Source organism: Pseudophryne corroboree, chromosome 6 (genome assembly GCF_028390025.1).
Source record: "Pseudophryne corroboree isolate aPseCor3 chromosome 6, aPseCor3.hap2, whole genome shotgun sequence".
Lineage (NCBI taxonomy): Eukaryota > Metazoa > Chordata > Amphibia > Anura > Myobatrachidae > Pseudophryne > Pseudophryne corroboree.
Genome location: NC_086449.1, coordinates 840,002,546 through 840,029,840, shown reverse-complemented (window position 1 = coordinate 840,029,840; position 27,295 = coordinate 840,002,546). Strand labels below are relative to the sequence as shown.

The window sequence follows — 27,295 nt, the reverse complement described above, 5'->3', positions numbered from 1 at the left end:
TCACCTGTGTGTGACTGTCCCCTTTATCACAGCTCCTCACAGTGACTGTAGAAGGAGGTTCTCAGTAATCACGTTTGTGTGACTGTCCCCTTTATCACAGCTCCTCACAGTGACTGTAGAAGGAGGTTCTCAGTAATCACGTGTGTGTGACTGTCCCCTTTATCACAGCTCCTCACAGTGACTGTAGAAGGAGGTTCTCAGTAATCACCTGTGTGTGACTGTCCCCTTTATCACAGCTCCTCACAGTGACTGTAGAAGGAGGTTCTCAGTAATCACGTGTGTCTGTCCCCTTTATCACAGCTCCTCACATTCACCGTAGAGGGAGGTTCTCAGTAATCACCTGTGTGTGACTGTCCCCTTTATCACAGCTCCTCACAGTGACTGTAGAAGGAGGTTCTCAGTAATGACGTGTGTGTGACTGTCCCCTTTATCACAGCTCCTCACAGTGACTGTAGAAGGAGGTTCTCAGTAATCACGTGTGTGACTGCCCCCTTTATCACAGCTCACAGTGACTGTAGAAGGAGGTTCTCAGTAATCACGTGTGTGACTGTCCCCTTTATCACAGCTCCTCACAGTGACTGTAGAAGGAGGTTCTCAGTAATGACGTGTGTGTGACTGTCCCCTTTATCACAGCTCCTCACAGTGACTGTAGAAGGAGGTTCTCAGTAATCACGTGTGTGACTGCCCCCTTTATCACAGCTCACAGTGACTGTAGAAGGAGGTTCTCAGTAATCACGTGTGTGTGTGACTGTCCCCTTTATCACAGCTCCTCACAGTGACTGTAGAGGGAGGTTCTCAGTAATCACCTGTGTGTGACTGTCTCCTTTATCACAGCTCCTCACAGTGACTGTAGAAGGAGGTTCTCAGTAATCACGTGTGTGACTGTCCCCTTTATCACAGCTCCTCACAGTGACTGTAGAAGGAGGTTCTCAGTAATCACGTGTGTGACTGTCCCCTTTATCACAGCTCCTCACAGTGACTGTAGAAGGAGGTTCTCAGTAATCACCTGTGTGTGACTGTCCCCTTTATCACAGCTCCTCACAGTGACTGTAGAAGGAGGTTCTCAGTAATCACGTGTGTGACTGTCCCCTTTATCACAGCTCCTCACAGTGACTGTAGAAGGAGGTTCTCAGTAATCACCTGTGTGACTGTCCCCTTTATCACAGCTCCTCACAGTGACTGTAGAAGGAGGTTCTCAGTAATCACCTGTGTGACTGTCCCCTTTATCACAGCTCCTCACAGTGACTGTAGAAGGAGGTTCTCAGTAATCACCTGTGTGTGACTGTCCCCTTTATCACAGCTCTTCACAGTGACTGTAGAAGGAGGTTCTCAGTAATCACGTGTGTGTGACTGTCCCCTTTATCACAGCTCCTCACAGTGACTGTAGAAGGAGGTTCTCAGTAATCACATGTGTGACTGTGCCCTTTATCACAGCTCCTCACAGTGACTGTAGAAGGAGGTTCTCAGTAATCACGTGTGTGTGTGACTGTCCCCTTTATCACAGCTCCTCACAGTGACTGTAGAAGGAGGTTCTCAGTAATCACCTGTGTGACTGTCCCCTTTATCACAGCTCCTCACAGTGACTGTAGAAGGAGGTTCTCAATAATCACGTGTGTGTGACTGTCCCTTTTTATCACAGCTCCTCACAGTGACTGTAGAAGGAGGTTCTCAGTAATCACGTGTGTGTGTGACTGTCCCCTTTATCACAGCTCCTCACAGTGACTGTAGAGGGAGGTTCTCAGTAATCACCTGTGTGTGACTGTCCCCTTTATCACAGCTCCTCACAGTGACTGTAGAAGGAGGTTCTCAGTAATCACGTGTGTGACTGTCCCCTTTATCACAGCTCCTCACAGTGACTGTAGAAGGAGGTTCTCAATAATCACGTGTGTGTGACTGTCCCTTTTTATCACAGCTCCTCACAGTGACTGTAGAAGGAGGTTCTCAGTAATCACGTGTGTGTGTGACTGTCCCCTTTATCACAGCTCCTCACAGTGACTGTAGAAGGAGGTTCTCAGTAATCACGTGTGTGTGACTGTCCCCTTTATCACAGCTCCTCACAGTGACTGTAGAAGGAGGTTCTCAGTAATCACCTGTGTGTGACTGTCCCCTTTATCACAGCTCCTCACAGTGACTGTAGAAGGAGGTTCTCAGTAATCACCTGTGTGACTGTCCTCTTTATCACAGCTCCTCACAGTGACTGTAGAAGGAGGTTCTCAGTAATCACCTGTGTGACTGTCCCCTTTATCACAGCTCCTCACAGTGACTGTAGAAGGAGGTTCTCAATAATCACGTGTGTGTGACTGTCCCTTTTTATCACAGCTCCTCACAGTGACTGTAGAAGGAGGTTCTCAGTAATCACGTGTGTGTGTGACTGTCCCCTTTATCACAGCTCCTCACAGTGACTGTAGAAGGAGGTTCTCAGTAATCACGTGTGTGACTGTCCCCTTTATCACAGCTCCTCACAGTGACTGTAGAAGGAGGTTCTCAGTAATCACGTGTGTGTGACTGTCCCCTTTATCACAGCTCCTCACAGTGACTGTAGAGGGAGGTTCTCAGTAATCACCTGTGTGTCAGTGTCCCCTTTATCACAGCTCCTCACAGTGACTGTAGAAGGAGGTTCTCAGTAATCACCTGTGTGTGACTGTCCCCTTTATCACAGCTCCTCACAGTGACTGTAGAAGGAGGTTCTCAGTAATCACCTGTGTGTGACTGTCCCCTTTATCACAGCTCCTCACAGTGACTGTAGAGGGAGGTTCTCAGTAATGACGTGTGTGTGACTGTCCCCTTTATCACAGCTCCTCACAGTGACTGTAGAAGGAGGTTCTCAGTAATCACGTGTGTGACTGTCCCCTTTATCACAGCTCCTCACAGTGACTGTAGAAGGAGGTTCTCAGTAATCACGAGTGTGTGACTGTCCCCTTTATCACAGCTCCTCACAGTGACTGTAGAAGGAGGTTCTCAGTAATCACGTGTGTGTGACTGTCCCCTTTATCACAGCTCCTCAGTGACTGTAGAAGGAGGTTCTCAGTAATCACGTGTGTGACTGTCCCCTTTATCACAGCTCCTCACAGTGACTGTAGAAGGAGGTTCTCAGTAATCACCTGTGTGTGTGTGACTGTCCCCTTTATCACAGCTCCTCAGTGACTGTAGAAGGAGGTTCTCAGTAATCACGTGTGTGACTGTCCCCTTTATCACAGCTCCTCACGGTGACTGTAGAAGGAGGTTCTCAGTAATCACCTGTGTGACTGTCCCTTTTTATCACAGCTCCTCACAGTGACTGTAGAAGGAGGTTCTCAGTAATCACGTGTGTGTGACTGTCCCCTTTATCACAGCTCCTCACAGTGACTGTAGAAGGAGGTTCTCAGTAATGACGTGTGTGTGTGACTGTCCCCTTTATCACAGATCCTCACAGTGACTGTAGAAGGAGGTTCTCAGTAATCACGTGTGTGACTGTCCCCTTTATCACAGCTCCTCACAGTGACTGTAGAAGGAGGTTCTCAGTAATCACGTGTGTGTGACTGTCCCCTTTATCACAGCTCCTCACAGTGACTGTAGAAGGAGGTTCTCAGTAATCACGTGTGTGTGACTGTCCCCTTTATCACAGCTCCTCACAGTGACTGTAGAAGGAGGTTCTCAGTAATCACGTGTGTGTGACTGTCCCCTTTATCACAGCTCCTCACATTGACCGTAGAGGGAGGTTCTCAGTAATCACGTGTGTGTGACTGTCCCCTTTATCACAGCTCCTCACAGTGACTGTAGAAGGAGGTTCTCAGTAATCACGTGTGTGACTGTCCCCTTTATCACAGCTCCTCACAGTGACTGTAGAAGGAGGTTCTCAGTAATCACGTGTGTGACTGTCCCCTTTATCACAGCTCCTCACAGTGACTGTAGAAGGAGGATCTCAGTAATCACGTGTGTGACTGTCCCCTTTATCACAGCTCCTCACAGTGACTGTAGAAGGAGGTTCTCAGTAATCACGAGTGTGTGACTGTCCCCTTTATCACAGCTCCTCACAGTGACTGTAGAAGGAGGTTCTCAGTAATCACGTGTGTGTGACTGTCCCCTTTATCACAGCTCCTCACAGTGACTGTAGAAGGAGGTTCTCAGTAATCACGTGTGTGACTGTCCCCTTTATCACAGCTCCTCACAGTGACTGTAGAAGGATGTTCTCAGTAATCACGTGTGTGTGACTGTCCCCTTTATCACAGCTCCTCACAGTGACTGTAGAAGGAGGTTCTCAGTAATCACCTGTGTGACTGTCCCCTTTATTACAGCTCCTCACAGTGACTGTAGAAGGAGGTTCTCAGTAATCACGTGTGTGACTGTCCCCTTTATCACAGCTCCTCACAGTGACTGTAGAAGGAGGTTCTCAGTAATCACGTGTGTCTGACTGTCCCCTTTATCACAGCTCCTCACAGTGACTGTAGAGGGAGGTTCTCAGTAATCACGTGTGTGACTGTCCCCTTTATCACAGATCCTCACAGTGACTGTAGAAGGAGGTTCTCAGTAATCACGTGTGTGTGTGTGTGACTGTCCCCTTTATCACAGCTCCTCAGTGACTGTAGAAGGAGGTTCTCAGTAATCACGTGTGTGACTGTCCCCTTTATCACAGCTCCTCACGGTGACTGTAGAAGGAGGTTCTCAGTAATCACCTGTGTGACTGTCCCTTTTTATCACAGCTCCTCACAGTGACTGTAGAAGGAGGTTCTCAGTAATCACGTGTGTGTGACTGTCCCCTTTATCACAGCTCCTCACAGTGACTGTAGAAGGAGGTTCTCAGTAATCACCTGTGTGACTGTCCCCTTTATCACAGCTCCTCACACTGACTGTAGAAGGAGGTTCTCAGTAATCACCTGTGTGACTGTCCCCTTTATCACAGCTCCTCACATTGACCGTAGAGGGAGGTTCTCAGTAATCACGTGTGTGTGACTGTCCCCTTTATCACAGCTCCTCACAGTGACTGTAGAAGGAGGTTCTCAGTAATCACGTGTGTGACTGTCCCCTTTATCACAGCTCCTCACAGTGACTGTAGAAGGAGGTTCTCAGTAATGACGTGTGTGACTGTCCCCTTTATCACAGCTCCTCACATTGACCGTAGAGGGAGGTTCTCAGTAATCACGTGTGTGTGACTGTCCCCTTTATCACAGCTCCTCACAGTGACTGTAGAAGGAGGTTCTCAGTAATCACGTGTGTGACTGTCCCCTTTATCACAGCTCCTCACAGTGACTGTAGAAGGAGGTTCTCAGTAATCACGTGTGTGACTGTCCCCTTTATCACAGCTCCTCACAGTGACTATAGAAGGAGGATCTCAGTAATCACGTGTGTGACTGTCCCCTTTATCACAGCTCCTCACAGTGACTGTAGAAGGAGGTTCTCAGTAATTACGTGTGTGTGACTGTCCCCTTTATCACAGCTCCTCACAGTGACTGTAGAAGGGGGTTCTCAGTAATCACGTGTGTGACTGTCCCCTTTATCACAGCTCCTCACAGTGACTGTAGAAGGAGGTTCTCAGTAATTACGTGTGTGTGACTGTCCCGTTTATCACAGCTCCTCACAGTGACTGTAGAGGGAGGTTCTCAGTAATCACGTGTGTGACTGTCCCCTTTATCACAGCTCCTCACAGTGACTGTAGAAGGAGGTTCTCAGTAATCACGTGTGTGTGACTGTCCCCTTTATCACAGCTCCTCACAGTGACTGTAGAAGGAGGTTCTCAGTAATCACGTGTGTGTGACTGTCCCCTTTATCACAGCTCCTCACAGTGACTGTAGAAGGAGGTTCTCAGTAATCACGTGTGTGACTGTCCCCTTTATCACAGCTCCTCACAGTGACTGTAGAAGGAGGTTCTCAGTAATTACGTGTGTGTGACTGTCCCCTTTATCACAGCTCCTCACAGTGACTGTAGAAGGGGGTTCTCAGTAATCACGTGTGTGACTGTCCCCTTTATCACAGCTCCTCACAGTGACTGTAGAAGGAGGTTCTCAGTAATCACATGTGTGTGACTGTCCCCTTTATCACAGCTCCTCACAGTGACTGTAGAAGGAGGTTCTCAGTAATTACGTGTGTGTGACTGTCCCGTTTATCACAGCTCCTCACAGTGACTGTAGAAGGAGGTTCTCAGTAATCACGTGTGTGACTGTCCCCTTTATCACAGCTCCTCACAGTGACTGTAGAAGGAGGTTCTCAGTAATCACGTGTGTGTGACTGTCCCCTTTATCACAGCTCCTCACAGTGACTGTAGAGGGAGGTTCTCAGTAATCACGTGTGTGACTGTCCCCTTTATCACAGCTCCTCACAGTGACTGTAGAAGGAGGTTCTCAGTAATCACGTGTGTGTGACTGTCCCCTTTATCACAGCTCCTCACAGTGACTGTAGAAGGAGGTTCTCAGTAATCACGTGTGTGTGACTGTCCCCTTTATCACAGCTCCTCACAGTGACTGTAGAAGGAGGTTCTCAGTAATCACGTGTGTGACTGTCCCCTTTATCACAGCTCCTCACAGTGACTGTAGAAGGAGGTTCTCAGTAATCACGTGTGTGTCTGTCCCCTTTATCACAGCTCCTCACAGTGACTGTAGAAGGAGGTTCTCAGTAATCACGTGTGTGTGACTGTCCCCTTTATCACAGCTCCTCACAGTGACTGTAGAAGGAGGTTCTCAGTAATCACGTGTGTGACTGTCCCCTTTATCACAGCTCCTCACAGTGACTGTAGAAGGAGGTTCTCAGTAATCACGTGTGTGTGACTGTCCCCTTTATCACAGCTCCTCACAGTGACTGTAGAAGGAGGTTCTCAGTAATCACGTGTGTGTGACTGTCCCCTTTATCACAGCTCCTCACAGTGACTGTAGAAGGAGGTTCTCAGTAATCACGAGTGTGTGACTGTCCCCTTTATCACAGCTCCTCACAGTGACTGTAGAAGGAGGTTCTAAGTAATCACGTGTGTGACTGTCCCCTTTATCACAGCTCCTCACAGTGACTGTAGAAGGAGGTTCTCAGTAATCACGTGTGTGTGACTGTCCCCTTTATCACAGCTCCTCACAGTGACTGTAGAAGGAGGTTCTCAGTAATCACGTGTGTGACTGTCCCCTTTATCACAGCTCCTCACAGTGACTGTAGAAGGAGGTTCTCAGTAATCACGTGTGTGTGACTGTCCCCTTTATCACAGCTCCTCACAGTGACTGTAGAAGGAGGTTCTCAGTAATCACGTGTGTGTGACTGTCCCCTTTATCACAGCTCCTCACAGTGACTGTAGAGGGAGGTTCTCAGTAATCACCTGTGTGTGACTGTCCCCTTTATCACAGCTCCTCACAGTGACTGTAGAAGGAGGTTCTCAGTAATCACGTGTGTGACTGTCCCCTTTATCACAGCTCCTCACAGTGACTGTAGAAGGAGGTTCTCAGTAATCACGTGTGTGTGACTGTCCCCTTTATCACAGCTCCTCACAGTGACTGTAGAAGGAGGTTCTCAGTAATCACGTGTGTGACTGTCCCCTTTATCACAGCTCCTCACAGTGACTGTAGAAGGAGGTTCTCAGTAATCACGTGTGTGTGACTGTCCCCTTTATCACAGCTCCTCACAGTGACTGTAGAAGGAGGTTCTCAGTAATCACGTGTGTGTGACTGTCCCCTTTATCACAGCTCCTCACAGTGACTGTAGAAGGAGGTTCTCAGTAATCACGTGTGTGTGACTGTCCCCTTTATCACAGCTCCTCACAGTGACTGTAGAAGGAGGTTCTCAGTAATCACGTGTGTCTGACTGTCCCCTTTATCACAGCTCCTCACAGTGACTGTAGAAGGAGGTTCTCAGTAATTACGTGTGTGACTGTCCCCTTTATCACAGCTCCTCACAGTGACTGTAGAAGGAGGTTCTCAGTAATCACGTGTGTGTGACTGTCCCCTTTATCACAGCTCCTCACAGTGACTGTAGAAGGAGGTTCTCAGTAATCACGTGTGTGACTGTCCCCTTTATCACAGCTCCTCACAGTGACTGTAGAAGGAGGTTCTCAGTAATCACCTGTGTGACTGTCCCCTTTATCACAGCTCCTCACAGTGACTGTAGAAGGAGGTTCTCAGTAATCACCTGTGTGACTGTCCCCTTTATCACAGCTCCTCACAGTGACTGTAGAAGGAGGTTCTCAGTAATCACCTGTGTGACTGTCCCCTTTATCACAGCTCCTCACAGTGACTGTAGAAGGAGGTTCTCAGTAATCACGTGTGTGTGACTGTCCCCTTTATCACAGCTCCTCACAGTGACTGTAGAAGGAGGTTCTCAGTAATCACGTGTGTGACTGTCCCCTTTATACACTTGTTCAGGCTGTTGCCCCATGGTAGTGATACGTGGAGTTGTGGTATTTGTGTGCATAGTGTAAATGTGCCGCACACAGCGCAGGGTAATTGTGTTTCTGTCTCTGCAGCCCGGCTTTGCTCCTGACAGAAGATCTGCCCCGGTGGGACTGTCTGTACAACCTCTTACACAGCAGGGTCTTCAAGGCAAAACCGTGAGTGATTTCTTTATCTCCTCAATCTGCCTGCAGTCCGCGAGACGCTGGGATGTGATATGTGTGTAATGCTCTTCTGTGTTGTGTGGTTATTATTCGCCTCTGTCTACTCTCTGGAAAATGGTTCTAGACCTGAGTAATGATGCTTGCTGTGCTCTGTGCTGCACTTTCTCCTTGTATAACACAAACATACTATGCAGCGCTGTACAAAGAATGTGCCAGTGATCTCACGGTCTAGTTCCGGATTACTGGGAGAATGTACAGGATGCCCGCGGGCGGAGCTCGCACTGTGCTCCCGCTGATACTGGTCTTCGCCCAGTGCAGCACTTGGGGCATTTATGTGCGTCCATTAGGTTTGCGGTGATCGGCAAGTAACATATTAGATGTCATGCCCGCTGGTGTCTCCGCTTATCTTATGGATGATCGACGTATACTGACAGCAATCACTAAGCAGCTAGAGTTACACAGGACAGCAGGAATTCATCACCCAAATATATTATCAGTAAGTGCCCATTACCTGTATGTGTCCTTATTGCCCCCACAGTCTCCAGTGCTCACCCATGGCCCCCCACAGTCTCCAGTGCTCACCTATGGCCCCCCACAGTCTCCAGTGCTCACCCATGGCCCCCCTCCCCCCAAGTCTCCAGTGCTCACCCATGGCCCCCCACAGTCTCCAGTGCTCACCTATGGCCCCCCACAGTCTCCAGTGCTCACCCATGGCCCCCCTCCCCCCAAGTCTCCAGTGCTCACCCATGGCCCCCCACAGTCTCCAGTGCTCACCCATGGCCCCCACAGTCTCCAGTGCTCGCCTGCGCCCCCCCCCCCCAAGTCTCCAGTGCTCACCCATGGCCCCCCACAGTCTCCAGTGCTCACCCATGGCCCCCACAGTCTCCAGTGCTCACCCATGGCCCCCACAGTCTCCAGTGCTCACCCATGGCCTCCCTCCCCCCAAGTCTCCAGTGCTCACCCATGGCCCCCCACAGTCTCCAGTGCTCACCCATGGCCCCCACAGTCTCCAGTGCTCACCCATGGCCCCCACAGTCTCCAGTGCTCGCCTGCGCCCCCCTCCCCCAAGTCTCCAGTGCTCACCCATGGCCCCCCACAGTCTCCAGTGCTCGTACATGCCCCCCCCCCCCCTCACCAACATCTCCAGTACTCGCCCAAGCCATCCCGCCCACACCAACATCTCCAGTACTCGCCCATGGCCCCCCACAGTCTCCAGTGCTCACTCTTGGCCCCCCACATTCTCCAGTGCTCGTCCATGCTCCCGCCACACCCCCACACCACCATCTCCAGTGCTCACCCATGGCCCCCCCCAGTCTCCAGTGCTCACCCATGGCCCCCCCCAGTCTCCAGTGCTCGCCCGTGCCCCCCCCCCCCAAGTCTCCAGTGCTCACCCATGGCCCCCCACAGTCTCCAGTGCTCACCCATGGCCCCCACAGTCTCCAGTGCTCACCCATGGCCCCCACAGTCTCCAGTGCTCACCCATGGGCCCCCACAGTCTCCAGTGCTCGCCCGCGCCCCCCCCCCCCCCCAAGTCTCCAGTGCTCACCCATGGCCCCCCACAGTCTCCAGTGCTCGTACATGCCCCCCCCCCCTCACCAACATCTCCAGTACTCGCCCAAGCCATCCCGCCCACACCAACATCTCCAGTACTCGCCCATGGCCCCCCACAGTCTCCAGTGCTCACTCTTGGCCCCCCACATTCTCCAGTGCTCGTCCATGCTCCCGCCACACCCCCACACCACCATCTCCAGTGCTCACCCATGCCCCCCCCCAGTCTCCAGTGCTCACCCATGGCCCCCCCAGTCTCCAGTGCTCACCCATGGCCCCCTCCCCAGTCTCCAGTGCTCGCCCGTGCCCCCCCCCCCCCCAGTCTCCAGTGCTCACCCATGGCCCCCCACAGGCTCCAGTGCTCACCCATGGCCCCCCCAGTCTCCAGTGCTCATCCATGGCCCCCCCCAGTCTCCAGTGCTCGCCCGTGCCCCCCCCAGTCTCCAGTGCTCACCCATGGCCCCCCACAGGCTCCAGTGCTCGCCCATGGCCCCTCCAGTCTCCAGTGCTCACCCATGGCCCCCACACTCTCCAGTGCCGATCCATAGCCTCCCACAGTCTCCAGTGCTCACCCGTGGCCCCCCACAGTCTCCAGTGCTCACCCACAGTCTCCCGTGCTCGCATGTGCTCCAGTGCACACCCATGGCCCCCCACAGTCTCCAGTGCTCACCCATGGCCCCCCACAGTCTCCAGTGCACACCCATGGCCCCCCACAGTCTCCAGTGCACACCCATGGCCCCCCACAGTCTCCAGTGCTCGCCCGTGCCCCCCCCCCCCCCAGTCTCCAGTGCTCACCCATGGCTCCCCCCAGTCTCCAGTGCTCACCCATGGCTCCCCCCAGTCTCCAGTGCTCGCCCATGGCCCCCCCAGTCTCCAGTGCTCGCCCATGGCCCCCCCCCCCAGTCTCCAGTGCTCGCCCATGGCCCCCCCCCAGTCTCCAGTGCTCGCCCATGGCTCCCCACAGTCTCCAGTGCTCGCCCATGGCTCCCCACAGTCTCCAGTGCTCACCCATGGCTCCCCCCAGTCTCCAGTGCTCGCATGTGCTCCAGTGCACACCCATGGCCCCCCATAGTCTCCAGTGCTCACCCATGGCCCCCCACAGTCTCCAGTGCTCACCCATGGCCCCCCACAGTCTCCAGTGCTCACCCATGGCCCCCCACAGTCTCCAGTGCACACCCATGGCCCCCCACAGTCTCCAGTGCTCGCCCATGGCCCCCCACAGTCTCCAGTGCTCACCCATGCCCCCCCCCCAGTATCCAGTGCTCGCCCGTGCCCCCCCCCCCCACAGTCTCCAGTGCTCGCCCATGGCTCCCCACAGTCTCCAGTGCTCACCCATGGCTCCCCACAGTCTCCAGTGCTCACCCATGGCTCCCCACAGTCTCCAGTGCTCGCCCATGCCCCCCCCCCAGTCTCCAGTGCTCGCCCATGGCTCCCCACAGTCTCCAGTGCTCGCCCATGGCTCCCCACAGTCTCCAGTGCTCACCCATGGCTCCCCCCAGTCTCCAGTGCTCGCATGTGCTCCAGTGCACACCCATGGCCCCCCATAGTCTCCAGTGCTCGCCCATGGCCCCCCACAGTCTCCAGTGCTCGCCCATGGCCCCCCACAGTCTCCAGTGCTCGCCCATGGCCCCCCACAGTCTCCAGTGCTCGCCCATGGCCCCCCACAGTCTCCAGTGCTCGCCCATGGCCCCCCACAGTCTCCAGTGCTCGCCCATGGCCCCCCACAGTCTCCAGTGCTCGCCCATGGCCCCCCACAGTCTCCAGTGCTCGCCCATGGCCCCCCACAGTCTCCAGTGCTCGCCCATGGCCCCCCACAGTCTCCAGTGCTCACCCATGGCCCCCGCAGTCTCCAGTGCTCACCCATGGCCCGCCCCCAGTCTCCAGTGCTCGCCCGTGCCCCCCCGCAGTCTCCAGTGCTCACCCATGGCTCCCCGCAGTCTCCAGTGCTCACCCATGGCTCCCCCAGTCTCCAGTGCTCGCCCATGGCCCCCCCTAGTCTCCAGTGCTCGCCCATGCCCCCCCCCCCCCAGTCTCCAGTGCTCGCCCATGGACCCCCCCCCAGTCTCCAGTGCTCGCCCATGGCCCCCCCCCCCAGTCTCCAGTGCTCGCCCATGGCCCCCCCTAGTCTCCAGTGCTCGCCCATGGCCCCCCCCAGTCTCCAGTGCTCGCCCATGGCCCCCCCCAGTCTCCAGTGCTCGCCCATGGCCCCCCCCCCAGTCTCCAGTGCTCGCCCATGGCCCCCCCCCCAGTCTCCAGTGCTCGCCCATGGCCCCCCCCAGTCTCCAGTGCTCGCCCATGGCCCCCCCCAGTCTCCAGTGCTCGCCCATGGCCCCCCCCAGTTTCCAGTGCTCGTCCATGGCCCCCCCCACAGTCTCCAGTGCTCGCCCATGGCCCCCCCCAGTCTCCAGTGCTCGCCCATGCCCCCCCCCAGTCTCCAGTGCTCGCCCATGGCCCCCCCCAGTCTCCAGTGCTCACCCATGGCCCCCCCCCCAGTCTCCAGTGCTCGCCCGTGCCCCCCCCCCCCCCAGTCTCCAGTGCTCGCCCATGGCTCCCCACAGTCTCCAGTGCTCACCCATGGCTCCCCCCAGTCTCCAGTGCTCGCATGTGCTCCAGTGCACACCCATGGCCCCCCATAGTCTCCAGTGCTCGCCCATGGCCCCCCACAGTCTCCAGTGCTCGCCCATGGCCCCCCACAGTCTCCAGTGCTCGCCCATGGCCCCCCACAGTCTCCAGTGCTCGCCCATGGCCCCCCACAGTCTCCAGTGCTCGCCCATGGCCCCCCACAGTCTCCAGTGCTCGCCCATGGCCCCCCACAGTCTCCAGTGCTCGCCCATGGCCCCCCACAGTCTCCAGTGCTCGCCCATGGCCCCCCACAGTCTCCAGTGCTCGCCCATGCCCCCCCCCCCCCCCAGTCTCCAGTGCTCGCCCGTGCCCCCCCCCCAGTCTCCAGTGCTCGTCCATGCTCCCGCCACACCCCCACACCACCATCTCCAGTGCTCACCCATGGCCCCCCCCAGTCTCCAGTGCTCACCCATGGCCCCCCCCAGTCTCCAGTGCTCGCCCGTGCCCCCCCCCCCCCCCCCCCAAGTCTCCAGTGCTCGCCCATGGCCCCCCCCAGTCTCCAGTGCTCGCCCATGGCCCCCCCCAGTCTCCAGTGCTCGCCCATGGCCCCCCCCCCCCCAGTCTCCAGTGCTCGCCCATGCCCCCCCCCCCCCAGTCTCCAGTGCTCGCCCATGGCCCCCCACAGTCTCCAGTGCTCGCCCATGGCCCCCCGCAGTCTCCAGTGCTCACCCATGCCCCCCCCCCCATCCCACACCAACATCTCCAGTACTCGCCCAAGCCTTCCCGCCCACACCAATATCTCCAGTGCCCATCCATAGCCCCCCACAGTCTCCAGTGCTCGTCCATGCTCCCCCCCCCCCCCCCCCCCACACCAACATCTCCAGTACTCGCCCAAGCCTTCCCGCCCACACCAATATCTCCAGTGCCCATCCATAGCCCCCCACAGTCTCCAGTGCTCACCCATGGCCCCCCACAGTCTTCAGTGCTCGCCCATGGCCCCCACACTCTCCAGTGCCGATCCATAGCCCGCCACAGGCTCCAGTGTTCATCCATGGCCCCCCCCCCCACAGTCTCCAGTGCTCACCCATATCCCCCCCCTCTCCAGTGCTCGCCCATGGCCCCTCCATTCTCCAGTGCTTGCCCATGGCCCCTCCAGTCTCCAGTGCTCGCCCATGGCCCCTCCAGTCTCCAGTGCTCGCCCATGGCCCCTCCAGTCTCCAGTGCTCGCCCATGGCCCCTCCAGTCTCCAGTGCTCGCCCATGGCCCCTCCAGTCTCCAGTGCTCGCCCATGGCCCCTCCAGTCTCCAGTGCTCGCCCATGGCCCCTCCAGTCTCCAGTGCTCGCCCATGGCCCCTCCAGTCTCCAGTGCTCACCCATATACCCCCTTCCCCAGTCTCCAGTGCCCATCCATGGCCCCCCACAGTCTCCAGTGCTCACCCATATCCCCCCCCTCTCCAGTGCTCGCCCATGGCCCCTCCAGTCTCCAGTGCTCGCCCATGGCCCCTCCAGTCTCCAGTGCTCGCCCATGGCCCCTCCAGTCTCCAGTGCTCGCCCATGGCCCCTCCAGTCTCCAGTGCTCGCCCATGGCCCCTCCAGTCTCCAGTGCTCGCCCATGGCCCCCCACAGTCTCCAGTGCTCGCCCATGGCCCCTCCAGTCTCCAGTGCTCGCCCATGGCCCCTCCAGTCTCCAGTGCTCGCCCATGGCCCCTCCAGTCTCCAGTGCTCGCCCATGGCCCCTCCAGTCTCCAGTGCTCGCCCATGGCCCCCCACAGTCTCCAGTGCTCGCCCATGGCCCCCCACAGTCTCCAGTGCTCACCCATGGCCCCCCAGTCTCCAGTGCACACCTATGGCCCCCCAGAGTCTCCAGTGCTCACCCATGGCCCCCCACAGTCTCCAGTGCACACCTATGGCCCCCCACAGTCTCCAGTGCTCACCTATGGCCCCCCACAGTCTCCAGTGCTCGCCCATTGCCCCCCACAGTCTCCAGTGCTCGCCCATGGCCCCCACAGTCTCCAGGTCTTGCCCATGGCCCCCCACCCACACCGACAATGTATGAGTTTGTAGTGTAATGGGCACTGTAACGCTGAGCTCTGTGCACTGGGTGTAGTATACAGGCTGAGTCTCCCATTTATGAAATACTTGGGACCAGGAGTATATTGGATTTCTCCGTAGATTATTTGTATGCCATAATGAGATATCTGAGAAAGCATTTATGTTTCATGTACACCCGATACACACAGCTGGAAGGTCGTTTTATCATTTTGTGCATGCAGCAGAGTTTGTGTAGACTGTACCATGAGGAAGCCGCTGTCGCACTTAGAACACTTGGGATATCGTATTTTCATATATGGGAGACTCATCCTGTCCTCACTGGAGTAGTAAAGGTAGGAATGTATCAATCAGTGAGTATAGAAATCTATTCTGGCCCTGCAAAGAGCGCGGAGACCACCGCTTGGACGCATTCTGCACGGGAAACCCCCAAACGCAGCACAAAGAGGTTACTGGGACGGGCTGTTACACTGCTCCATCTAGTGGTGGGGGCAGATGTGTAACCCTGGATAAGTGACCAGACCTGTATTGTGTGACTTAGATGAAAGCACTGTAATGACGTTCTCCTCCCCTCTAATCCGCTACTCGGCTGTCTTTCCTGTCATTCTTTGTTTCAGGTAGATGCCGACTGTAAACTGCTGACGGACATTAAACTCTGGGCCGCAATGTCTGTTAGCGTTGCTTGGATATACGCCACAATTTGCGGCGCATAAGCTCTGACCAGAGCTAATGACTATTAGATAGTAGTGCCAGGCGTACGCGGCAGGTGATATGGCGGTACAGTGTGTGGAGGGGTACTTCCTCGCTCGGGGCTATACATACACTGCCCAGCGCTGCTGATTATCAGACATACCGCGCAGTGCGGCACTTCCAGCACCCTGATAATTAGTGGTCTGCCACGGCTGCACACTGATGTATTCTGGGTATTACCAGCCAGCCGAGGTCACTCTGTGTCTCTGAATGTAATCCTGCCCCGTTATTGGGTGTATTAAGGAATATAGGATTACTCCTGCAGGGTCTCCAGGCAGTAGCATCCCCTTTTCTCAACTCTTTCCTCATTGATTTATTCCTTTCCTGAAACCCTGCCCTGCTGGTATTACATTTAGCACATTCTGGTACTGCTGGGAACAATTTACATTATTTCTCTGGCTTCTTTATGCTGCACTCCAGCCTGAGGAGCTGACACTCTTATTAATCAAACTGCGGAGACAGCAAGCTGAGCTGAGCAGTATTCGGGAGCACACGCTAACGCAACTCCTGCATCTAAAGCAGTCCTGCAGCCAAAAGGTCAGCAATGCATCATATATGTACTGTGCCCTGTCTAGTGTCAGCAATGCACTACATACCACATAATACATGTCTGTACCCTATCACGTGTCAGCAGTGCACTACACACCACATCGTACATGTACTGAACCCTGTCACGTGTCAGAAATTCACTACATACCACATCATACATGTACTGTACCTTGTCATGTGTCAGCAATGCACTACATACCACATAATACATGTACTGAACCGTGTCACGTGTCAGCAGTACACTATATACCACATCATACATGTACTGTACCCTCTCGTGTGTCAGCAGTGCACTATATATCACATCATACATGTACTGTACCCTCTCATGTATCAGCAGTGCACTATATATCACATCATACATGTACTATTCCCTCTCATGTGTCAGCAGTGCACTATATATCACATCATACATGTACTGTACCCTCTCATGTGTCAGCAGTGCACTATATATCACATCATACATGTACTGTACCCTCTCGTGTCAGCAGTGCACTATATACCACATTATACATGTACTGTACCCTCTCATGTGTCAGCAGTGCACTATGTACCACATCATACATGTACTGTACCCTCTCATGTGTCAGCAGTGCACTATATATCACATCATACATGTACTGTACCCTCTCATGTGTCAGCAGTGCACTATATACCACATCATACATGTACTTTAACCTGTCATGTGTCAGCAGTGCACTACATACCACATCATACATGTACTGTACCCTCTCATGTGTCAGCAGTGCACTATATACCACATCATACATGTACTGTACCCTCTCATGTCAGCAGTGCACTATATACCACATCATACATGTACTGTTCCCTGTCATGTGTCAGCAGTGCACTATATATCACATCATACATGTACTGTACCCTCTCATGTACCACATCATACATGTACTGTACCCTCTCATGTACCACATCATACATGTACTGTACCCTCTCATGTACCACATCATACATGTACTGTACCCTCTCATGAATCAGCAGTGCACTATATACCACATCATACATGTACTGTACCCTCTCATGTATCAGCAGTGCATTATATACCACATCATACATGTACTGTACCCTCTCATGTATCAGCAGTGCACTATATACCACATCATACATGTACTGTACCCTCTCATGAATCAGCAGTGCACTATATACCACATCATACATGTACTGTACCCTCTCATGTGTCAGCAGTGCACTACCCTCTCATGTACCACATCATACATGTACTGTACCCTCTCATGTACCACATCATACATGTACTGTACCCTCTCATGTGTCAGCAGTGCACTATATACCACATCATACATGTACTGTACCCTCTCATGTGTCAGCAGTGCACTACCCTCTCATGTACCACATCATACATGTACTGTACCCTCTCATGTGTCAGCAGTGCATTATATACCACATCATACATGTACTGTTCCCTGTCATGTGTCAGCAGTGCACTATGTATACATGTACTGTACCCTCTCATGAATCAGCAGTGCACTATATACCACATCATACATGTACTGTACCCTCTCATGTGTCAGCAGTGCACTACCCTCTCATGTACCACATCATACATGTACTGTACCCTCTCATGTACCACATCATACATGTACTGTACCCTCTCATGTACCACATCATACATGTACTGTACCCTCTCATGAATCAGCAGTGCACTATATACCACATCATACATGTACTGTACCCTCTCATGTATCAGCAGTGCATTATATACCACATCATACATGTGCTGTACCCTCTCATGTATCAGCAGTGCACTATATACCACATCATACATGTACTGTACCCTCTCATGAATCAGCAGTGCACTATATACCACATCATACATGTACTGTACCCTCTCATGTGTCAGCAGTGCACTACCCTCTCATGTACCACATCATACATGTACTGTACCCTCTCATGTACCACATCATACATGTACTGTACCCTCTCATGTGTCAGCAGTGCACTATATACCACATCATACATGTACTGTACCCTCTCATGTGTCAGCAGTGCACTACCCTCTCATGTACCACATCATACATGTACTGTACCCTCTCATGTGTCAGCAGTGCATTATATACCACATCATACATGTACTGTTCCCTGTCATGTGTCAGCAGTGCACTATGTACCACATCATACATGTACTGTACCCTCTCATGAATCAGCAGTGCACTATATACCACATCATACATGTACTGTACCCTCTCAAGTGTCAGCAGTGCACTACCCTCTCATGTACCACATCATACATGTACTGTACCCTCTCATGTACCACATCATACATGTACTGTACCCTCTCATGTACCACATCATACATGTACTGTACCCTCTCATGTACCACATCATACATGTACTGTACCCTCTCATGTACCACATCATACATGTACTGTACCCTCTCCTGTATCAGCAGTGCACTATATACCACATCATACATGTACTGTACCCTCTCATGTACCACATCATACATGTACTGTACCCTCTCATGTACCACATCATACATGTACTGTACCCTCTCATGTACCACATCATACATGTACTGTACCCTCTCATGTACCACATCATACATGTACTGTACCCTCTCATGTACCACATCATACATGTACTGTACCCTCTCATGTGTCAGCAGTGCACTACCCTCTCATGTACCACATCATACATGTACTGTACCCTCTCATGTGTCAGCAGTGCACTACCCTCTCATGTACCACATCATACATGTACTGTACCCTCTCATGTGTCAGCAGTGCACTATATACCACATCATACATGTACTGTTCCCTCTCATGTGTCAGCAGTGCACTATATACCACATCATACATGTACTGTACCCTCTCGTGTCAGCAGTGCACTATATATCACATCATACATGTACTGTACCCTCTCATGTGTCAGCAGTGCACTATATACCACATCATACATGTACTGTACCCTCTCGTGTCAGCAGTGTGTCTCATGTGTCAGCAGTGCACTATATACCGCATCATACATGTACTGTACCCTCTCATGTGTCAGCAGTGCACTATATACCGCATCATACATGTACTGTACCCTCTCATGTGTCAGCAGTGCACTATATACCACATCATACATGTACTGTACCCTCTCATGTGTCAGCAGTGCACTGTATACCACATCATACATGTACTGTTCCCTCTCATGTGTCAGCAGTGCACTATATACCACATCATACATGTACTGTACCCTCTCATGTGTCAGCAGTGCACTATATACCACATCATACATGTACTATTCCCTCTCATGTGTCAGCAGTGCACTATATATCACATCATACATGTACTGTACCCTCTCATGTGTCAGCAGTGCACTATATACCACATCATACATGTACTGTACCCTCTCATGTGTCAGCAGTGCACTATATATCACATCATACATGTACTGTACCCTCTCATGTATCAGCAGTGCACTATATACCACATCATACATGTACTATTCCCTCTCATGTGTCAGCAGTGCACTATATATCACATCATACATGTACTGTACCCTCTCATGTGTCAGCAGTGCACTATGTACCACATCATACGTGTACTGTACCCTCTCATGTATCAGCAGTGCACTATGTACCACATCATACATGTACTGTTCCCTCTCATGTGTCAGCAGTGCACTATATACCACATCATACATGTACTGTACCCTCTCATGTGTCAGCAGTGCACTATGTACCACAATATACGTGTAGTGTACCCTCTCATGTGTCAGCAGTGCACTATATACCACATCATACATGTACTGTACCCTCTCATGTATCAGCATTGCACTATGTACCACATCATACATGTACTGTACCCTCTCATGTATCAGCAGTGCACTATGTACCATGTACTGTACCCTGTCATGTATCCGCAGTGCACTATATACCACATCATACATGTACTGTACCCTCTCATGTATCAGCAGTGCACTATATATCACATCATACATGTACTGTACCCTCTCATGTATCAGCAGTGCACTACATATCACATCATACATGTACTGTACCCTCTCATGTATCAGCAGTGCTTTATATACCACATCATACATGTACTGTACCCTCTCATGTGTCAGCAGTGCACTATATACCACATCATACATGTACAGTACCCTCTCATGTGTCAGCAGTGCACTACATGTACTATTCCCTCTCATGTGTCAGCAGTGCACTATGTACCACATCATGCATGTACTATTCCCTCTCATGTGTCAGCAGTGCACTATATACCACATCATACATGTACTGTACCCTGTCATGTGTCAGCAGTGCACTATATACCACATCATACATGTACTGTACCCTGTCATGTGTCAGCAGTGCACTATATACCACATCATACATGTACTGTACCCTCTCATGTGTCAGCAGTGCACTATGTACCACATCATACATGTACTGTACCCTCTCATGTATCAGCAGTGCACTATATACCACATCATACATGTACTGTACCCTCTCATGTGTCAGCAGTGCACTATGTACATGTACTATTCCCTCTCATGTGTCAGCAGTGCACTATATACCACATCATACATGTACTGTACCCTGTCATGTGTCAGCAGTGCACTATATACCACATCATACATGTACTGTACCCTCTCATGTACCACATCATACATGTACTGTACCCTCTCATGTGTCAGCAGTGCACTATGTACCACATCATACATGTACTGTACCCTCTCATGTACCACATCATACATGTAATGTACCCTCTCATGTGTCAGCAGTGCACTATGTACCACATCATACATGTACTGTACCCTCTCATGTGTCAGCAGTGCACTATGTACCACATCATACATGTACTGTACCCTCTCATGTATCAGCAGTGCACTACATGTACTGTACCCTCTCATGTATCAGCAGTGCACTATGTACCACAATATACATGTACTGTACCCTCTCATGTATCAGCAGTGCACTATATACCACATCATACATGTACTGTACCCTCTCATGTGTCAGCAGTGCACTATATACCACATCATACATGTACTGTACCCTCTCATGTGTCAGCACTGCACTATATACTACATCATACATGTACTGTACCCTCTCATGTGTCAGCAGTGCACTATATACCACATCATACATGTACTATTCCCTCTCATGTGTCAGCAGTGCACTATATACCACATCATACATGTACTATTCCCTCATGTGTCAGCAGTGCACTATATACCACATCATACATGTACTGTACCCTCTCATGTACCACATCATACATGTACTGTACCCTCTCATGTACCACATCATACATGTACTGTACCCTCTCATGTACCACATCATACATGTACTGTACCCTCTCATGTACCACATCATACATATACTGTACCCTCTCATGTACCACATCATACATGTACTGTACCCTCTCATGTACCATACATGTACTGTACCTTCTCATGTGTCAGCAGTGCACTATGTACCACATCATACATGTACTGTACCCTCTCATGTATCAGCAGTGCACTATGTACCACATCATACATGTACTGTACCCTCTCATGTGTCAGCAGTGCACTATGTACCACAATATACATGTACTGTACCCTCTCATGTATCAGCAGTGCACTATGTACCACATCATACATGTACTGTACCCTCTCATGTACCACATCATACATGTACTGTACCCTCTCATGTACCACATCATACATGTACTGTACCCTCTCATGTACCACATCATACATGTACTGTACCCTCTCATGTACCACATCATACATGTACTGTACCCTCTCATGTACCATACATGTACTGTACCTTCTCATGTGTCAGCAGTGCACTATGTACCACATCATACATGTACTGTACCCTCTCATGTATCAGCAGTGCACTACATACCACATCATACATGTACTGTACCCTCTCATGTGTCAGCAGTGCACTATGTACCACAATATACATGTACTGTACCCTCTCATGTATCAGCAGTGCACTATGTACCACATCATACATGTACTGTACCCTCTCATGTGTCAGCAGTGCACTATGTACCACATCATACATGTACTGTACCCTCTCATGTATCAGCAGTGCACTACATGTACTGTACCCTCTCATGTATCAGCAGTGCACTATGTACCACAATATACATGTACTGTACCCTCTCATGTATCAGCAGTGCACTATGTACCACATCATACATACATGTACTGTACCCTCTCATGTGTCAGCAGTGCACTATGTACCACATCATACATGTACTGTACCCTCTCATGTATCAGCAGTGCACTATATACCACATCATACATGTACTGTACCCTCTCATGTGTCAGCAGTGCACTATGTACCACATCATACATGTACTGTACCCTCTCATGTATCAGCAGTGCACTATATACCACATCAGACATGTACTGTACCCTCTCATGTGTCAGCAGTGCACTATTGTACTGTACCCTCTCATGTATCAGCAGTGCACTATATACCACATCATACATGTACTGTACCCTCTCATGTGTCAGCAGTGCACTATGTACCACATCATACATGTACTGTACCCTCTCATGTATCAGCAGTGCACTATATACCACATCAGACATGTACTGTACCCTCTCATGTGTCAGCAGTGCACTATGTACATGTACTATTCCCTCTCATGTGTCAGCAGTGCACTATATACCACATCATACATGTACTGTACCCTGTCATGTGTCAGCAGTGCACTATATACCACATCATACATGTACTGTACCCTCTCATGTATCAGCAGTGCACTATATACCACATCATACATGTACTGTACCCTCTCATGTGTCAGCAGTGCACTATATATCACATCATACATGTACTGTACCCTCTCATGTGTCAGCAGTGCACTATATACCACATCATACATGTGCTGTACCCTCTCATGTGTCAGCAGTGCACTATATACCACATCATACATGTACTTTAACCTGTCATGTGTCAGCAGTGCACTACATACCACATCATACATGTACTTTAACCTGTCATGTGTCAGCAGTGCACTACATACCACATCATACATGTACTGTACCCTCTCATGTGTCAGCAGTGCACTATATACCACATCATACATGTACTGTTCCCTGTCATGTGTCAGCAGTGCACTATATATCACATCATACATGTACTGTACCCTCTCATGTACCACATCATACATGTACTGTACCCTCTCATGTATCAGCAGTGCACTATATACCACATCATACATGTACTGTACCCTCTCATGTATCAGCAGTGCACTATATATCACATCATACATGTACTGTACCCTCTCATGTGTCAGCAGTGCACTATATATCACATCATACATGTACTGTACCCTCTCATGTGTCAGCAGTGCACTATATACCACATCATACATGTGCTGTACCCTCTCATGTGTCAGCAGTGCACTATATACCACATCATACATGTACTTTAACCTGTCATGTGTCAGCAGTGCACTACATACCACATCATACATGTACTGTACCCTCTCATGTACCACATCATACATGTACTGTACCCTCTCATGTGTCAGCAGTGCACTATATACCACATCATACATGTACTGTACCCTCTCATGTGTCAGCAGTGCACTACCCTCTCATGTACCACATCATACATGTACTGTACCCTCTCATGTACCATACATGTACTGTACCTTCTCATGTGTCAGCAGTGCACTATGTACCACATCATACATGTACTGTACCCTCTCATGTATCAGCAGTGCACTATGTACCACATCATACATGTACTGTACCCTCTCATGTGTCAGCAGTGCTCTATGTACCACATCATACATGTACTGTACCCTCTCATGTATCAGCAGTGCACTATATACCACATCATACATGTACTGTACCCTCTCATGTACCATACATGTACTGTACCTTCTCATGTGTCAGCAGTGCACTATGTACCACAATATACATGTACTGTACCCTCTCATGTATCAGCAGTGCACTATGTACCACATCATACATACATGTACTGTACCCTCTCATGTGTCAGCAGTGCACTATGTACCACATCATACATGTACTGTACCCTCTCATGTATCAGCAGTGCACTATATACCACATCATACATGTACTGTACCCTCTCATGTATCAGCAGTGCACTATGTACCACATCATACATGTACTGTACCCTCTCATGTATCAGCAGTGCACTATGTACCACAATATACATGTACTGTACCCTCTCATGTATCAGCAGTGCACTATGTACCACATCATACATGTACTGTACCCTCTCATGTGTCAGCAGTGCTCTATGTACCACATCATACATGTACTGTACCCTCTCATGTATCAGCAGTGCACTATATACCACATCATACATGTACTGTACCCTCTCATGTATCAGCAGTGCACTATATACCACATCATACATGTACTGTACCCTCTCATGTATCAGCAGTGCACTATATACCACATCATACATGTACTGTACCCTCTCATGTATCAGCAGTGCACTATATACCACATCATACATGTACTGTACCCTCTCATGTACCACATCATACATGTACTGTACCCTCTCATGTACCACATCATACATGTACTGTACCCTCTCATGTGTCAGCAGTGCACTATGTACCACATCATACATGTACTGTACCCTCTCATGTATCAGCAGTGCACTATATACCACATCAGACATGTACTGTACCCTCTCATGTGTCAGCAGTGCACTATGTACATGTACTATTCCCTCTCATGTGTCAGCAGTGCACTATATACCACATCATACATGTACTGTACCCTGTCATGTGTCAGCAGTGCACTATATACCACATCATACATGTACTGTACCCTCTCATGTATCAGCAGTGCACTATATACCACATCATACATGTACTGTACCCTCTCATGTGTCAGCAGTGCACTATATATCACATCATACATGTACTGTACCCTCTCATGTGTCAGCAGTGCACTATATACCACATCATACATGTGCTGTACCCTCTCATGTGTCAGCAGTGCACTATATACCACATCATACATGTACTTTAACCTGTCATGTGTCAGCAGTGCACTACATACCACATCATACATGTACTTTAACCTGTCATGTGTCAGCAGTGCACTACATACCACATCATACATGTACTGTACCCTCTCATGTGTCAGCAGTGCACTATATACCACATCATACATGTACTGTTCCCTGTCATGTGTCAGCAGTGCACTATATATCACATCATACATGTACTGTACCCTCTCATGTACCACATCATACATGTACTGTACCCTCTCATGTATCAGCAGTGCACTATATACCACATCATACATGTACTGTACCCTCTCATGTATCAGCAGTGCACTATATATCACATCATACATGTACTGTACCCTCTCATGTGTCAGCAGTGCACTATATATCACATCATACATGTACTGTACCCTCTCATGTGTCAGCAGTGCACTATATACCACATCATACATGTGCTGTACCCTCTCATGTGTCAGCAGTGCACTATATACCACATCATACATGTACTTTAACCTGTCATGTGTCAGCAGTGCACTACATACCACATCATACATGTACTGTACCCTCTCATGTACCACATCATACATGTACTGTACCCTCTCATGTGTCAGCAGTGCACTATATACCACATCATACATGTACTGTACCCTCTCATGTGTCAGCAGTGCACTACCCTCTCATGTACCACATCATACATGTACTGTACCCTCTCATGTACCATACATGTACTGTACCTTCTCATGTGTCAGCAGTGCACTATGTACCACATCATACATGTACTGTACCCTCTCATGTATCAGCAGTGCACTATGTACCACATCATACATGTACTGTACCCTCTCATGTGTCAGCAGTGCTCTATGTACCACATCATACATGTACTGTACCCTCTCATGTATCAGCAGTGCACTATATACCACATCATACATGTACTGTACCCTCTCATGTACCATACATGTACTGTACCTTCTCATGTGTCAGCAGTGCACTATGTACCACAATATACATGTACTGTACCCTCTCATGTATCAGCAGTGCACTATGTACCACATCATACATACATGTACTGTACCCTCTCATGTGTCAGCAGTGCACTATGTACCACATCATACATGTACTGTACCCTCTCATGTATCAGCAGTGCACTATATACCACATCATACATGTACTGTACCCTCTCATGTATCAGCAGTGCACTATGTACCACATCATACATGTACTGTACCCTCTCATGTATCAGCAGTGCACTATGTACCACAATATACATGTACTGTACCCTCTCATGTATCAGCAGTGCACTATGTACCACATCATACATGTACTGTACCCTCTCATGTGTCAGCAGTGCTCTATGTACCACATCATACATGTACTGTACCCTCTCATGTATCAGCAGTGCACTATATACCACATCATACATGTACTGTACCCTCTCATGTATCAGCAGTGCACTATATACCACATCATACATGTACTGTACCCTCTCATGTATCAGCAGTGCACTATATACCACATCATACATGTACTGTACCCTCTCATGTATCAGCAGTGCACTATATACCACATCATACATGTACTGTACCCTCTCATGTATCAGCAGTGCACTATGTACCACAATATACGTGTAGTGTACCCTCTCATGTGTCAGCAGTGCACTATGTACCACATCATACATGTACTGTACCCTCTCATGTGTCAGCAGTGCACTATATACCACATCATACATGTACTGTTCCCTGTCATGTGTCAGCAGTGCACTATATACCACATCATACATGTACTGTACCCTCTCATGTGTCAGCAGTGCACTATATACCACATCATACATGTACTGTACCCTCTCATGTATCAGCAGTGCACTATATACCACATCATACATGTACTGTACCCTCTCATGTATCAGCAGTGCACTATGTACCACAATATACATGTACTGTACCCTCTCATGTGTCAGCAGTGCACTATGTACCACATCATACATGTACTGTACCCTCTCATGTATCAGCAGTGCACTATGTACCACATCATACATGTACTGTACCCTCTCATGTATCAGCAGTGCACTATGTACCACAATATACATGTACTGTACCCTCTCATGTATCAGCAGTGCACTATGTACCACATCATACATGTACTGTACCCTCTCATGTGTCAGCAGTGCACTATGTACCACATCATACATGTACTGTACCCTCTCATGTATCAGCAGTGCACTATATACCACATCATACATGTACTGTACCCTCTCATGTATCAGCAGTGCACTATATACCACATCATACATGTACTGTACCCTCTCATGTATCAGCAGTGCACTATATACCACATCATACATGTACTGTACCCTCTCATGTATCAGCAGTGCA

General features: G+C 50.3%; 1 protein-coding gene across 1 annotated transcript in view; it reads left to right on the top strand.

Moving 5' to 3' along the window:
- PLEKHA5 (pleckstrin homology domain containing A5) overlaps positions 1-27,295 on the top strand; it is a 303,743-nt gene that overhangs the window by 131,581 nt on the left and 144,867 nt on the right. The window contains exons 9-10 of the mRNA XM_063930091.1: positions 8,408-8,491; positions 15,827-15,943. Of these exons, the coding sequence (XP_063786161.1) occupies positions 8,408-8,491; positions 15,827-15,943 (201 nt within the window). The remainder of the gene's footprint in view (positions 1-8,407; positions 8,492-15,826; positions 15,944-27,295) is intronic.